Source organism: Numenius arquata, chromosome 25, assembly GCF_964106895.1.
Source record: "Numenius arquata chromosome 25, bNumArq3.hap1.1, whole genome shotgun sequence".
In the NCBI taxonomy this organism is placed as follows: domain Eukaryota; kingdom Metazoa; phylum Chordata; class Aves; order Charadriiformes; family Scolopacidae; genus Numenius; species Numenius arquata.
In genome coordinates this window covers 2,345,431-2,357,975 of record NC_133600.1, presented here as the reverse complement: position 1 = coordinate 2,357,975, position 12,545 = coordinate 2,345,431, and the positions used below count along the sequence as shown (strand labels likewise).

Genomic DNA, 12,545 nt, shown 5'->3' with positions numbered 1-12,545 from the left:
GCAGGGGGACCAGGCCTGAGGGTTCACTCCTTGCACAGGGCATCACTTTCCCAAGGTGAAATATTGCTTGGGGTTCATGAGCCAAATTTGCCATCTAGTGGCTCTGGGGACCATTGCAGAGGGACCCACGAGGCAGCAGTGGCCACGGGAGGGCCTTGGCCTGGGCACTGCATGGTGGCTGCCTCCGAGGCTAAGCTCAGGGTGCTTCTGCTTGTTTACTCATGGGGGCCCCAAAAGCTGGTGGTCCCTGGGGTGACATTACTTTGTTCTGGCTACGTTGCAGGGAGCCAGCCTCATGGTGCTCTCCAGAGACAGTCCCCACCGGTTGTGCAAGGACCCAGACCCACACATGGTTCAACTCTTCACTGATGCAGCAAGGCTTGGAGAACAGGAGCGTGTCCCATGGCCATGAGAGCAACTTCTTCACCATTATGCGGTGGGAAGAGCCTGGAAAGCATCATCCTGTACCCGTGGCACAGCAGTGGTCTTTCTCTGAGGCTTTACATCTTTTCTTTGTTCTTCCAAAGGTACCGACATGTTTATCTAATGTATTGGCTCCTTTACCTCACTCTGCCACCAGCCAGCCCTTGCAGAGGACTCTCCAGGTGACACATGGCCATTGGAGACTGTCGGACCTGGGGGGGAACAAGGGCCACTGGGGGCTGAAGAAGGGGTAGAGCCTGGGGTAGAGCACCACGGGAAATGGGCCAGAAGAGCTTCTTTTGGGCTGTCACCCAGGAGGATATTTCTCTTTATAAACAGCTCTCCATAGGTCAGAGAGAGCTTTGGCCACCCTGTCTGTGGGAGTGACCGGCAGATGACAGGGGATGTGGTGCAGTCAGGGTTAAAAAAGGGGGCTCAGTGCAAGTCAGTGTCCGTAGCTTTAATGCACAGCTCTCCTGAGCGAGATCACATACATCAATAAATAAAATTAATAATGATAGTTAGAGCAGCCCCAACAAACCCAGCTGTCACCAGTTTGGCTTCTGTGTTCTCCGCTGTGCCCTGGTCAGCAAGGGGTGCCGCCGCTTGACTAATGCAGAAGACACGGAAGAAGAACCGTCTCCCTCCCCTTCTCAGTGGGGATCTGCTGGAGGAGGAGATCTTCAGTTCCCCGGATGCCAGTCTGGGCAGAGTCTTCCAAGGCACCTGCGGGCTCCCACCCTGCTTCATGCCCGGCATCATGAGGCCTCAGCTGCTCCCTGCCCCATCCACTAGCCACATTGCCCTTGTCCGAAGAACAGGAGCACAGCCGAGGGGTTCCCCATGCAGATGCACACGTGCGCATCCCGCACCCCGTGCCCGAGGGATCCCTGAGGGCAACCAGCTCTAGCATTGCTTGTGGGGTTGCTCCAGGGCAACGTAAGGCACCACGACAGGCCAAGAGTCACCGGGCCAGTATCCTAGCTTCGGCTTGAATGATGGCATCTCATAGTTGACGTCAAAGTAGATGACCAGTGGGCAGCAGTACAGGAGGGACATGGCGATCAGCACATGCCTGGCAAGGAAACCAAAAAAACACGTGTTGTACAGGGATAATTCCATCTGCTCTTCCTGCTCCTTGTAGCAGTGTGTGGCTGGCATTGCCACCGTGTGGCTAAAGCCAAGGGGTACGGCAATGGCAAGCAAAGGTCCCAACCCTGTGATGCATGAGAGCTTCAGGGAGTGTGTGTCCTGCAGGATCTGTGCCTGTGGGGAAATCCTAGAAGATCCCTGTGAGCCGGGGCTGGGGCAGAGAGGGTGGGTTGGTACAGGGGACGTAAGCCCCAAATCAAACCACCCATTCCACCTCACCTGGCCTAGCCCAGCAGCGCTGGCTGTCTGTCCCAGTCATCCCAGTGATTTGTGAGGATGAATCTGAGAATGTGCCCAGTGTGTGGCACTTGCAGCTACGCTTGGCCGGGCACTGAAATGTCTTGCCCAAGCAAATTACTGTCTTTCAGTTTGTCTATCGTAGTAACTCAAAGAACATTGCACTTCATGCAGCTTCCTGGGAGCAGATGCAGCCCTTTGAAAGCAAGCTGTTACCTGGAGGGACTTTTAACTCAATTTCACTTGCAAAACACTGTTTGGCTGGTGCGGAGGAGGTAAAGGATATTAAGCAGTGATTAGGACCAAATCTTTGGGCTGGAGCCAGGGTGAGGAGCAGCATCAATAGCGACAGAGGAAAGGGGGAGAGGGTTGGGCAGAGATGCGGCTGCTCCTTGGTGGAGTATCACGTCCCTGCTGCCATCTCTCCTTAGCTGCGGGCCTTCAGCTGCTGAAATGTTTGGACTGGGGTTCCTGCTTCTGCGCTGGAGCCCTTACCAGAAGCTGTGGAAGTAGGGGAAGTTGATGGCCTGCCAGAGCCCACAGAGCCATCTGTCGCTTATCCAGCTGCTGATGGCCAGTACCCACCACACGACCATGACCGCGGCCATCCGGTGAACCCTTTTGTCATTGCACCTGGAAGACACAGCGAGAGAGAGGGACTGGAGTATCGTGTTGGAAGGAAAGAGAGTTTTAAAGAAGGCTGGTTCCTGTCTGCAAGTGCTAATGCAACAGAGCAAAACCCAGCAAGTTTCTTCTGACCACAAGAACTGGAGAAGTGTGGCTCTGTGGAGGGGGTCTCTGACTTTCTGTGGGTGAGAATGATGCTAGAAGATGCCAGGGTGCTCCTGTCTTTCTCCCCAGATCCTGGGGGGTTCTCCCAATCCCACACCGGTTCCCAAATCCCCCACAAAGGGGAAAGAGTTGCAGAGATGGCAGTTGAGGAGGAAAATATGCACTTGTCCCATGGATTGTCCCCGTTCTGCATGGCACCTGGGCCAGATGGCCTTCTTGTACCACACTGCCCACAGTCCTGCCTGTCCCTCTTCCTGGATCCCTCCCAGGCCACCCCAATTCTTTACAGAGCTGATAGTCCAACATGTGGCTGATGAAGTCTTGGCATCCTCCATTCACTGTTGGGCAAAGAGTTACTGCCAGGAGCATGCGATGGACCTGCAGAGAACCCCTCTTGGCCTCCTCCTTACTTTTTCAGCTCACGCCATGTCAGGTACAGCAGGTGGAAGGCAATGCAGTTGAGCACGTAGGCATTGAAAGCTGGTTTGATGAAGGACATCAAGGTACTGATCACGGTGGTGACACCACTCAACCAGAAGAAATGCTTCCTAAAGAGAGTTGGGAGTGAGTGTTAGTGTCCCCAAGGTTCACAGTGTGGAAGGATAAGGATGGGAGAGGTCCTGCTCATTGCCCGAGAGAGGAAACCCTTCTCCAGCACCTCAACCTGTTTGCACATGGCTGATCTCAGCCTGGCAGGAAGGCTGAGGTCTGTTTATATCTGTGCTTTGCCGAAAGCCCCCCAGTTTGTCCATGACAGAGCGGGGAACACAGTCTGGAATGTAACTTGTGCATTTTCGTGGTGGTGCCAGAGCATGGAGAGGCAAAGACATCAGCTTTGCATAGGGAAGGGTTGCAAAGCAGGAGTCCCAGCAGCCGGGGCAGGGGCTGGAGCTGTGCAAACATGTAGATTTGGGCTGACTGAACAACAATAGGGCTCAGAGGGGCCTTTCACATGCAAATCCCTTCCCAAGTCCCTTCCTCTCTCCCCCAGCCATATCTCCACAGTGAACTCCTGGTGACCTCCTCTTCCCCATGGGAAGAGCAGACTTGGAGCAGGCCTTTGCAAGGCTTCTAACTGGGCTGGCTTAGAGGGCTCCAGCAAACCTGCCAGAGTGAGACCATCCTTTGAGCAAAGCCCTGCTGGGTTCCTGTTTCTGCTGATCCATGCTCACCCAGTCTCCCCATCCCTTCTGCTGAGCTCCTCCAGCCCAGCCAGTCCTCCTGCAAAAAGCCTCTGAAATGTGGGGTGTTAACTTGGACCAGCTCATCCTATGGGAAACCCCACCAGCCTTCAGGGAAAGCTCCTTGTGGATGGCAGGGGATGCTATCACAGTTTGAGAGGATGGGTAATTGAATGTCAGTGCTCAGGAACATTTAATTCCCTAATTAATTTTTAAATTCTCCGTGCTAAGTTTTCTCTGCAGCTTTGCAAAGACAAGCAGCTCCAGTCGGCAGGAGCCCAGTCCTTCCCTGTGGGAAGGTTTCTCACTCTTCCTCTGTCAGCACATCCACCACTGAGTGATGGAGGGTCTGGTCCCAAAGCAAACTGCGGAAACCTCAGCACTGACCCCTTGCAGGGGACCTGGCTGTGGGCTGGTGGGGGGCGGATCTGTGGGTCACACACATCAGTGTCAACGTCCCAGCCCTCCCCTCAGAGCCTGCAGCCCAGTGTCCCTCTGAGTCATACCTGCTCTTAATGAACCTGGGGAAGTAAACCTTGGGGTACCAAAAGGAATATGCCACAGCCAGTGTCCAGAGGATGGAGAGCTCATCCAAGAGTTGTCCCATGTAGCTCAGGGTCATGTGGAAGTACATGGAGAAGATACCTGCAAGGAGCAAGGGCAGCTTGTGTCAACAAAGCTCCGTCCTCGCACAAGCCCGTTCTGGCCTGGGAATTTCTTGGGGGCCATTCCTAAAGACACATCATTCCCAAAGGGCAGGGCATGGACCTTGGCATTAGTGGAGACTTGAGTGGGTCAGTCCACACAGCAGCACGGGGATTTACTGGGCTGGAAGCTGTGCATCCACAACTGGCAGGAACCATGAGCTGCAGGGCTTCAAATAGACACCGCTGTTCCGTTTCCCACCCCAGCTTGCCCCTGTGCTTTGGCCACTAAGAACCAGCCTCCAAAGCCAAAGGTATCAGGAACGAACAGTCAGGTACTCTGGCAATCTGACTGGTCTTCTCACAACCTTGGGACCCACCTACGCAGAAGAGCAGCCCCGAGACAAAATACAAGGGCAAGGCGCGCTGCTGACGGTACTGCCGGTTCAGGTAGAGCAGGGCAGGAGAAAGGACAAAGAAGCTTACATTGCTGATCTGAAAAACAAGAGGCACGTTCAGCTTATTGCATGATCTTGGGCAAGCCCCATCCCACTGTAAGCCTCAGTTCCTCCATGGGCCAAGAGGATACTGATCTCTAGTGGAGAGCATGGTGCAGAGGCGGGTATTACTCTTGGCACAGGGAGAGGGCAGAGGCGTTTCTCGAGAAGTGAGGCTGGAACTGGAAGGACAGCTATTTGCTGTGACAGCAGTGGCTGTAGACATCCGTGCTCTCTCTGCAGGCACTTCTGGGGCCAGCAAGCCCAGGATAAGCTGGTGTGCCCCTTTTGGGTGATGGTTTAGCTGCCATTGTCCAGTGTCCTCAAGCAAGATGCCAAAGCTCTTCTGTTTGCAGCCATCTCCCTCTCCTGTCAACCCAGACCTGCCAAAACCTCCCTGGGTGGCTTCTGGCCCTTGTGGCCAGGAAGCAGCCCCCTGCGAGAGGCTAGTGGGGTGTGAGGACCTAGGGTACCCCAGCAAGCCACCACCAGGAAAACCATCATTAACTGGGAGTGGGTGTAGGGGAGAGCAGCAAGACAAGCAGGACATTTGTAGGTGGGAACAAGACTGAGGTGACATCCTGTAGTGTCATGTGTGAAGCCACCTGGTCTGGGAAGGGGAGGTGTTCTGGGCACTTGTAATTACATGAAGTCATAAACCTCCTTTAAACATACCTAGCAAATGAACACAGCAAAATTATTCTGCTCTGTTTTCCAGCTCTGCAAAATTGCTTCATGGACAGAATTTGATTTGCCTGGGGAGGAGGGGGTGGTCCTGGGCGGGCTGAAGGTGCCAGAGCTTCGGGGAACGGCAGATGCTGATGGGTAAAAAGTGGGAGCTGGGGAGGAGCAGTGAGTGCCCAAAGCCTGGACTTGTTGCTGGATCAGGCCCCCTCCACCCTCCAGCTACACGGGAATGAAGTTTGAAATAATCCTTATCCTCTGTAGGTTCTTACTCTGTTTTTTTCACCTGATTTTGCAAACTCAGTGAAGGGATATTCCGGGGAAGCACAGCCTCCCTGGGGAAAATCTTTCTTACTGATGAAATCTTGGGACCGTGGTGCTGTGCTTTACCTGCCAGACAGCTCTTTGGGGCTTTCGAAGAGCGAGGCAGAGCCATCTGCTCAAATGCCATTTGGCAAGCTACCAGGCTTTTATCTCACCCTGACAATCCTTTTCCTTTCATCTCCCAGTTAGGTGCTGACCCAGACCCCAGGCCAGGAATCTGACCTCCGCAGCTGGAGTCTCACCCCTTGGCAGCCCTTGCACGCACCAGGTAAAGGGCAAAATTGAGGCTCAGCTCTGATGGAATCCAAATTTATGGTAACAGGACTGCAAATCACAGGGATGTTGTCATATAGATGACACACACCCTCTCGTATTCCAGAGGGAAACACAATTCATTTGTAGCGTAAGGTCTCTATTCCCTTTAACACCTGGAGATTAATCTTGAATTTCACTAAGGCTTTCATGAAACAAGTCGATGCTCCCATTAACAGCAATTCTCAGGCCAAGTGGGTTGGTTTTCTATAGGTGCTTAGAGCCAAATCCAGGCCTTTTCCGTTCCAGCTATGAAAAGAGAAGTACTGGTCCCACTTGCACACTTGAGGTCAAACTGGAAAGGATTGAGAAACCAAAACTGTGTGTTAAAGTAACAACTGTGTTGCAAATATTTCTTTTCCTGTGAAATGGTCAAAGAGGCTTTTGGAAGACGAGCAGGGGTAGCAAGAAAAGAGAAAATGCTGGCAGAAAATGCAACAGTATGCAAGTGCCAGCATGCACGTCAAAGTGAGGAAATTCGGTACTTTGAGATTGCGTATAGAGAGGTCTGAGTCCCTGCCGCAGTGGGCATTGCAACAGTGCCATTAATTATGTGATAGCAGTGTTATCACTTCATTAATTCGGTATGAGATGTGCAACATCAGATACCAGAGGGGAGGGATAATCAAGGGAACTGCGCCAATAGGGTCAAAAAAGATAGAGTGGTTCCTTGCAGAGCAGCCAAACGCAGAGCTCAGGGGAGAGCTGCTACAAAACCGCAGCTGGGGGGACACAGGGTCTTCATCACTCATCGGTTCCAAGCCCTGATTCATAAGTGCTGTCTTATATCTTCCCCCGAGGATGCGACAGGCTCCTTCTCAAATGTTGTTAGGAGGGTTTTGCTCCCAGTACTCCCATTAGGAAGTTTTTCCAGAGTCTCTGCTCATGCTGAGTTCCCCCAGCACAGCTTCTGCTTATACCTAGCTGGGTCATACTGGGCAGGAGGCACCAGCTCCCTCTGCCCAGGATTGCCAGGGAAATAAGACGATGGTGATGGAGCCCGTGTGATTTGACCTGTGAGAGTGACTCAGCCCTGTGGTTTTCCACTGTGTGAGCTCACAGCGATGTCCCACTTCCTAATAAATGTGAGTAACTGCTCTGGGTGCCTAAGCCAAGCCCGTCTATACTGGCATTTGCTTCTTTCACTAGGAGAAAAGCAAAACTGGGATCAGTGAGGTGGCTCTAATCCTGGTGCATTAGCAGGATCATGGGAAAGCCCCCAGGGCTTGTGCAACTCGGCACTTTGCAGTTTAAGACGGAGGGAGAGCCCTGCAGAGAGCCTGTTTGCATCTCCATCCATGACAGGGCGAGAAGAAGCCTCCGATATGGACTGGGACAGGACGCACTGGTTTGCAGAGCTCTGCCTGGCTCTGTGAGCGTGGCAACACTGCAACAGCAGCCAAGACCTGTGCTGGTCCTTACTCAAGACAGACAGTTTCTGCAGTGAAAGGAGATTTCTGCAAGACTCATTGGAGTGCGTTCATTCACTTGAAGGCCAGGGAACCAGCTTTAGCTGACGGAAGAGCCCACAGGGCTAGAGACAGAAGTGAATACTTCAGAGGGACTCTCCAGACCTGTATGGCAAGTTCCTAATAGCCAGACCTGTGTAGCAGAAGATGAAGCTCCGTGTCCTGACATCGCAATGTCACACCAGGGCTTTGGGGCAGGAAACAGCTATTTGTATAGTGTTTGCAGAGTGTCGGGGAAGGACCTGCTGTTCTCCTGCATGGGACTTTCTGGGCAAGCAAGAAAATGATAAATGATGTGTCTGTGATGCCGTGAGGTCGCTGAGCCCATGTGGAGGGCCAAGGCTCTGACACGCTCTGAAAGTGAACACTTCTCTGGGCGTATCTAGGTAATTTGCACCCGCAGTTGAGCTTATCTCTACCAATCTTGATGAAGCAGCTGGGACCTCTGGATATACAGCAGTGTCAGAGCTCCTGCTGCTTTGCCAGAGAGACTGCTAAGGATCCGGGTGTCATTACCAGCATCCCGGATCAGTCATTTCAGGAAAGAAATGAGGGTAGAAAGACAAGTCCCTGACTGATGACCCTCATGCAGCACAATACTGTTCTCCTATGAACAGCCAGAAGACAATAAATTTCTGGGTCACTGAGTCACTATAAATAGTTAGCGCTTTGTTGCTGAACCGCATCCAATCACGAGCCACCATGTATTATTAGGTGCTTAACGATACTGTTTACATGCTTTGCTCATACCCTTGGTGCTTATTTCTAATAAAAAGCATCCAACCCAAGCAGACCTGAGAGAGAGCGTGGCTGGCACAGAGCAATTCTCAGCAGCACATTGCTGCTGCTGGCACAGACCTACCCTGCTTGAGCCCCAGGCAGTGCTGGGAAGATGTTGAAGATGATGCTCCATCAGGAAGCCCTACTGATTTAGTGGTGCAGGAGTCTTGGGTAGGAGCTGGCTGGATTCCCAGCTAGTCTAAAACTCTGGCAAACTGATGCTGAAGTCAATATTGATATAATTATCTCAGGGCAGCCCAGTGAGATAAGACCCATAAAATTTGATGCAGGGAGGATGTGATCTGAATATGGGGAACAAATGAATGGAGAAGAGAAGAGAAGAGAAGAGAAGAGAAGAGAAGAGAAGAGAAGAGAAGAGAAGAGAGAAGAGAAAAAGGAGATCCAGGCTGTCAGGATCCCATCCAAGATAGTGCCCTGAGCCCCAGCTGGATCTGCAACATGCTGCCAGCCAGCAGGGATAGCTCAGCCTGGTCCGATTTCTCTAGTCCTCCCTTTAGGGCACTTCACAAGGAGCCTGATCCTGTGAGAGAGCCTGGAGCATGAAGAGGGCTCCCCTGGTGCTACTGTGAGAGGTGAGAGCCAGGCAGTGCCAGGCAGAGTGTGCAGGCTGATGGGGAGGCGATGCCCGTGTAAGCGATGCTCCTGCCCGCTCTTGGTTGCAAGGTCCGGCCCTGAGCATGGTGCAGCCTTTGGGGCTGTTGTCAGATGCTCAGACAGCATTTGACAGTTTTTGGGAAGGCTGGCTTTTTCATCTCCCCTGGTTTGGACAGATCACTGATGCAGGTTTAGATCTCTGCTGCTTTCTCCAAATGGGAATTGCATTTTACGACAAAAACTGCAGAATTGGTACCTTCCACTGGCACAGGCACTTTGCTGAGCTCAGTAGACTGGTAAAAGCGAGCCTGGCAAGAAGGAGATCAGTGCAGGGACCAAGGAAAGCTCTTTTTTTACTGGGAAAGAGGTGCCCCGTGTTCATGTATAGAGAGGAACAAGGGCTGGTTTAATCACTGGAAAAAAGTCCTGCAGCGTTTGCTCTGCCCACATCTCTCTGTGTCCCTCGGTATCACACTAGTTTGCATCAGTGCAGAAACACGCATTGGAGAAGTTTTCCTCTCCTGGAGAAAAACTGTGTCTGAGTCCTGCCCAGTGAAACTCATCCTGACAAGCCTGGTGCCTCAAAGGTGGTGTAGTGTGGAAACACTGGAGATGGCTGCGGCTAGTAGGGACCTCAATCCAGAATTAGGCATCTAGATAAGATTTTCAGGAGTTGCCACCTGTGCCACAAAGAGACCCGGGCAGCTAAGAGTTAACATTTTATGGGAATGAGAGGGCTTTGTGTCCTAAGAAAGATAGTTATGGATCTGGACACACCAAGTGGTGAGACTAGCAATGTGCCACAGAGAAGTCAGACACATAAGTCAGTCCTTTTGGGGAGCTCCTGAGGTACTTCTTGGTGTGTTAGGGATCCTGAGCCACTTTGACAGTCTGGGTGTAAATCAGGATCCTTGTGAAAATAGGCTTTCAGCTCCAAAGGCACATTTGAAAAATGCTGCCTAGGAGGTGAGGCAAATTTATCTCACAGAATGAATTCTGATTAAAAACATAACTTTCAGACTTCCTGCTCTTGGTGGAAATCAGCCCCTCTCTAGTGTTGCCAGTGACACTCCAAAACACAGAGGCCTTTGGCATCTCCAGCTACATTTGAAATGCTGATGTGAGTATAAGTGATTTCTGTGCCTCTTTGCTGGTTACGCCTTGCTCTGCAGCCCTGAGCCCATCCGACAGGGATGCGGTGCCAGGAAAGAGGCAACACATCCAGTTGGATGCCAGAGGGAAGGAGGATTTGGTCCGGACTGGCAGATCTTTATTTGTTAACTGTCTCAAAGAGAAGTGTCTAAATACAGCCCGAACATCCCTCCTCTGAGACCCCGGCTGGGCAATTAGAGCCGGGGAGCTGCGGGACACGGGCTAGGGAGTTATCGTTATTATAGGCAATTTATTAAAAGCAGGAAATGCCTTTAAAAAAAAAAAAAAAAAAAAAAAAAGAGGAAGAGGCATTTCCATGAGAACAAGAACTTCTAGTGTTAGACAGTAATTGCTAAAAGTTGTAAACAGGGCCTCTGGAAGGTTGTAAATCCACATGCCTCACACGCCTGCCAGCCTGTAATTGCGCTGAGGCAGGAGGAGATGCTCGCAGGGACCGGTTATGGATGCAGAGACAGATACGGATGCTTCTAGCCAGGCTTCAGCCAGGAGGCTGCGTTCAAGGGACTGGCACTGGATGGGGCCTGAATTGTAAAGGATCAGAGGAGGTGAAACTGGCTCACGCATCAGCTTTCCTCTCTCCGGAGTTCCGGATTCCCAACCTGCCCGACACGGTTCACGCAAGTGCTGTCTCTCGTTTTGCCACTCCTGTACATTTAGCTGGAATATATGAGCCCTGTGTGTGGGACTTACCCCAGTTGGCAGGAGAGCTGCAGGACTGGTATAACAGGATCTCACAAATCTGGGCTAAGGAGCGCCGCCAGAGTTTTCTCACTGGGAAATCAGCCCCACGCGTGCCAGAAGTACCCCTGACCCCAGCTCATTTTGGGAACAAATGGCTGTGGTATGCAAGAAAATCCCGTGATTTACCTGAAGCTCAGAAAATGTTCCCCACACCAGCACCCTCCAACACCAGGAAGTTCAAAGGAGCGAGCAGGAGGAAAGAAAACAAGGTTGTCCCATCTCATCTCCCAAAAGCAGCTCCTGGGTGCCCGGAGCCGGCTGCCTTCGCGCCCCAGCCTGCCCTTCGGATGCGCCCGCACTCACGGTGTTGTAGTACTCCGCAATGACCGTCGAGCGCTCAAAGTTGCTTTCACACCAGTCGACTTCGGCGCTTTGGTAGGAAAATATGCTCGGCATCGTTGGGCCACCTTTAGAAAAGGGAGAGGGAGCGGGGTTAGTTTTGCACCCGGGGAGGGGTGTGCTGCACACCCGAAGGGGAGAAGCGCTCTCTGCCTGCCTCTTGCACACGCGCGTGCTCGCCTTGCACCAGCCTGCTCAAGCACAGCATCCTTACCCTGCTACGAGAGACTCATCCTCTTCCCAGCACGCATCCTATTGCGGAATATTTCCTCCTCCCTCCCTGCGACACAGGAGTGACAAATCGCCCTAGGAAATGTTCTTGAGCCTGGGAATGGTCGCCACAGCCCCATCTGTGGCATTAACATCTCTCATCAGGGGTCGTCGCTGACACATGATGCTTCCCCATTTCAGCGCTGTCCTTGTCGCTCTGTCTTCTCCCTTCACTTTCTTTATGACTCAGATCTTTCTGCCAAGAGGACTTCCCTGTACTTTGTGGGCTGTCAGCTACCTTTTGGGAGTGGACGGCTCCACAGGGTTTATTGCTCATTGGCTCTGTTCTCCTTAGATGTTTCTCAGCATCTTCCCGAGGGCTGGAGCTCACCTTATGCAAGCTCAGCCCTGGAGCACCAGCCCAGACTCTGGGTATTACTGGAGTCCCGGGGGTGCAGAGCAAAGGTAGTGATTTCACTTTGAACACACTCCCATGCGAGCCTTGTCCTGGTTTCCCAGTGAAAGGCATCAGAGCTTCACACCTCGAATGGGGTCTCAGCCACCGGGTCCCCCAGCCCGGCCTCTGGCAATGGCAGAAGCTGCAGTTACAAGTGGGATTCTAAAAAAAAATCTAACCTTTTGCATGCTTTTCTTCCCCATGCTAAAGACTTTCCTGTCCTCAGTGTGAGCATCATTTCTCAGCTCTCTTTTTATTCATTTGAGAAAGTAAACATTCTGGTGAAGTTTCTATTTGGCATGTTTTGTTTCAAATCCTTGAGCCTTTGGAGCTACAGATGGGTGCCAACCTTAGAGGTGTTTGGAAGCACCATCCAAACCCTTGCAGCTGGGTCTTAGGCACACAAGAGCCACAGAAGTTCCCTAGAGCTAAGCAGTGAAGTCCCTGGGTGCAGCGTTGAACTAAGCCATCCGGCTGTGCTTCTCCGGCTCTGCAGACTGAGCAGGTACCGAGGT

General features: G+C 52.1%; 1 protein-coding gene across 1 annotated transcript; it reads right to left on the bottom strand.

Annotated features, from left to right (window-relative positions):
* Window positions 1-1,329: 1,329 nt before the first annotated feature.
* On the bottom strand, window positions 1,330-11,420 carry ACER1 (alkaline ceramidase 1). Its single transcript, XM_074163868.1, has 6 exons — window positions 11,328-11,420; window positions 4,810-4,924; window positions 4,292-4,430; window positions 3,015-3,152; window positions 2,308-2,445; window positions 1,330-1,498 (listed from the first exon to the last, which is right to left on the bottom strand). The coding sequence occupies exons 1-6, from the start codon at window positions 11,418-11,420 to the stop codon at window positions 1,330-1,332; spliced, it is 792 nt and encodes a 263-aa protein (XP_074019969.1).
* Between the last annotated feature and the right edge of the window lie 1,125 nt (window positions 11,421-12,545).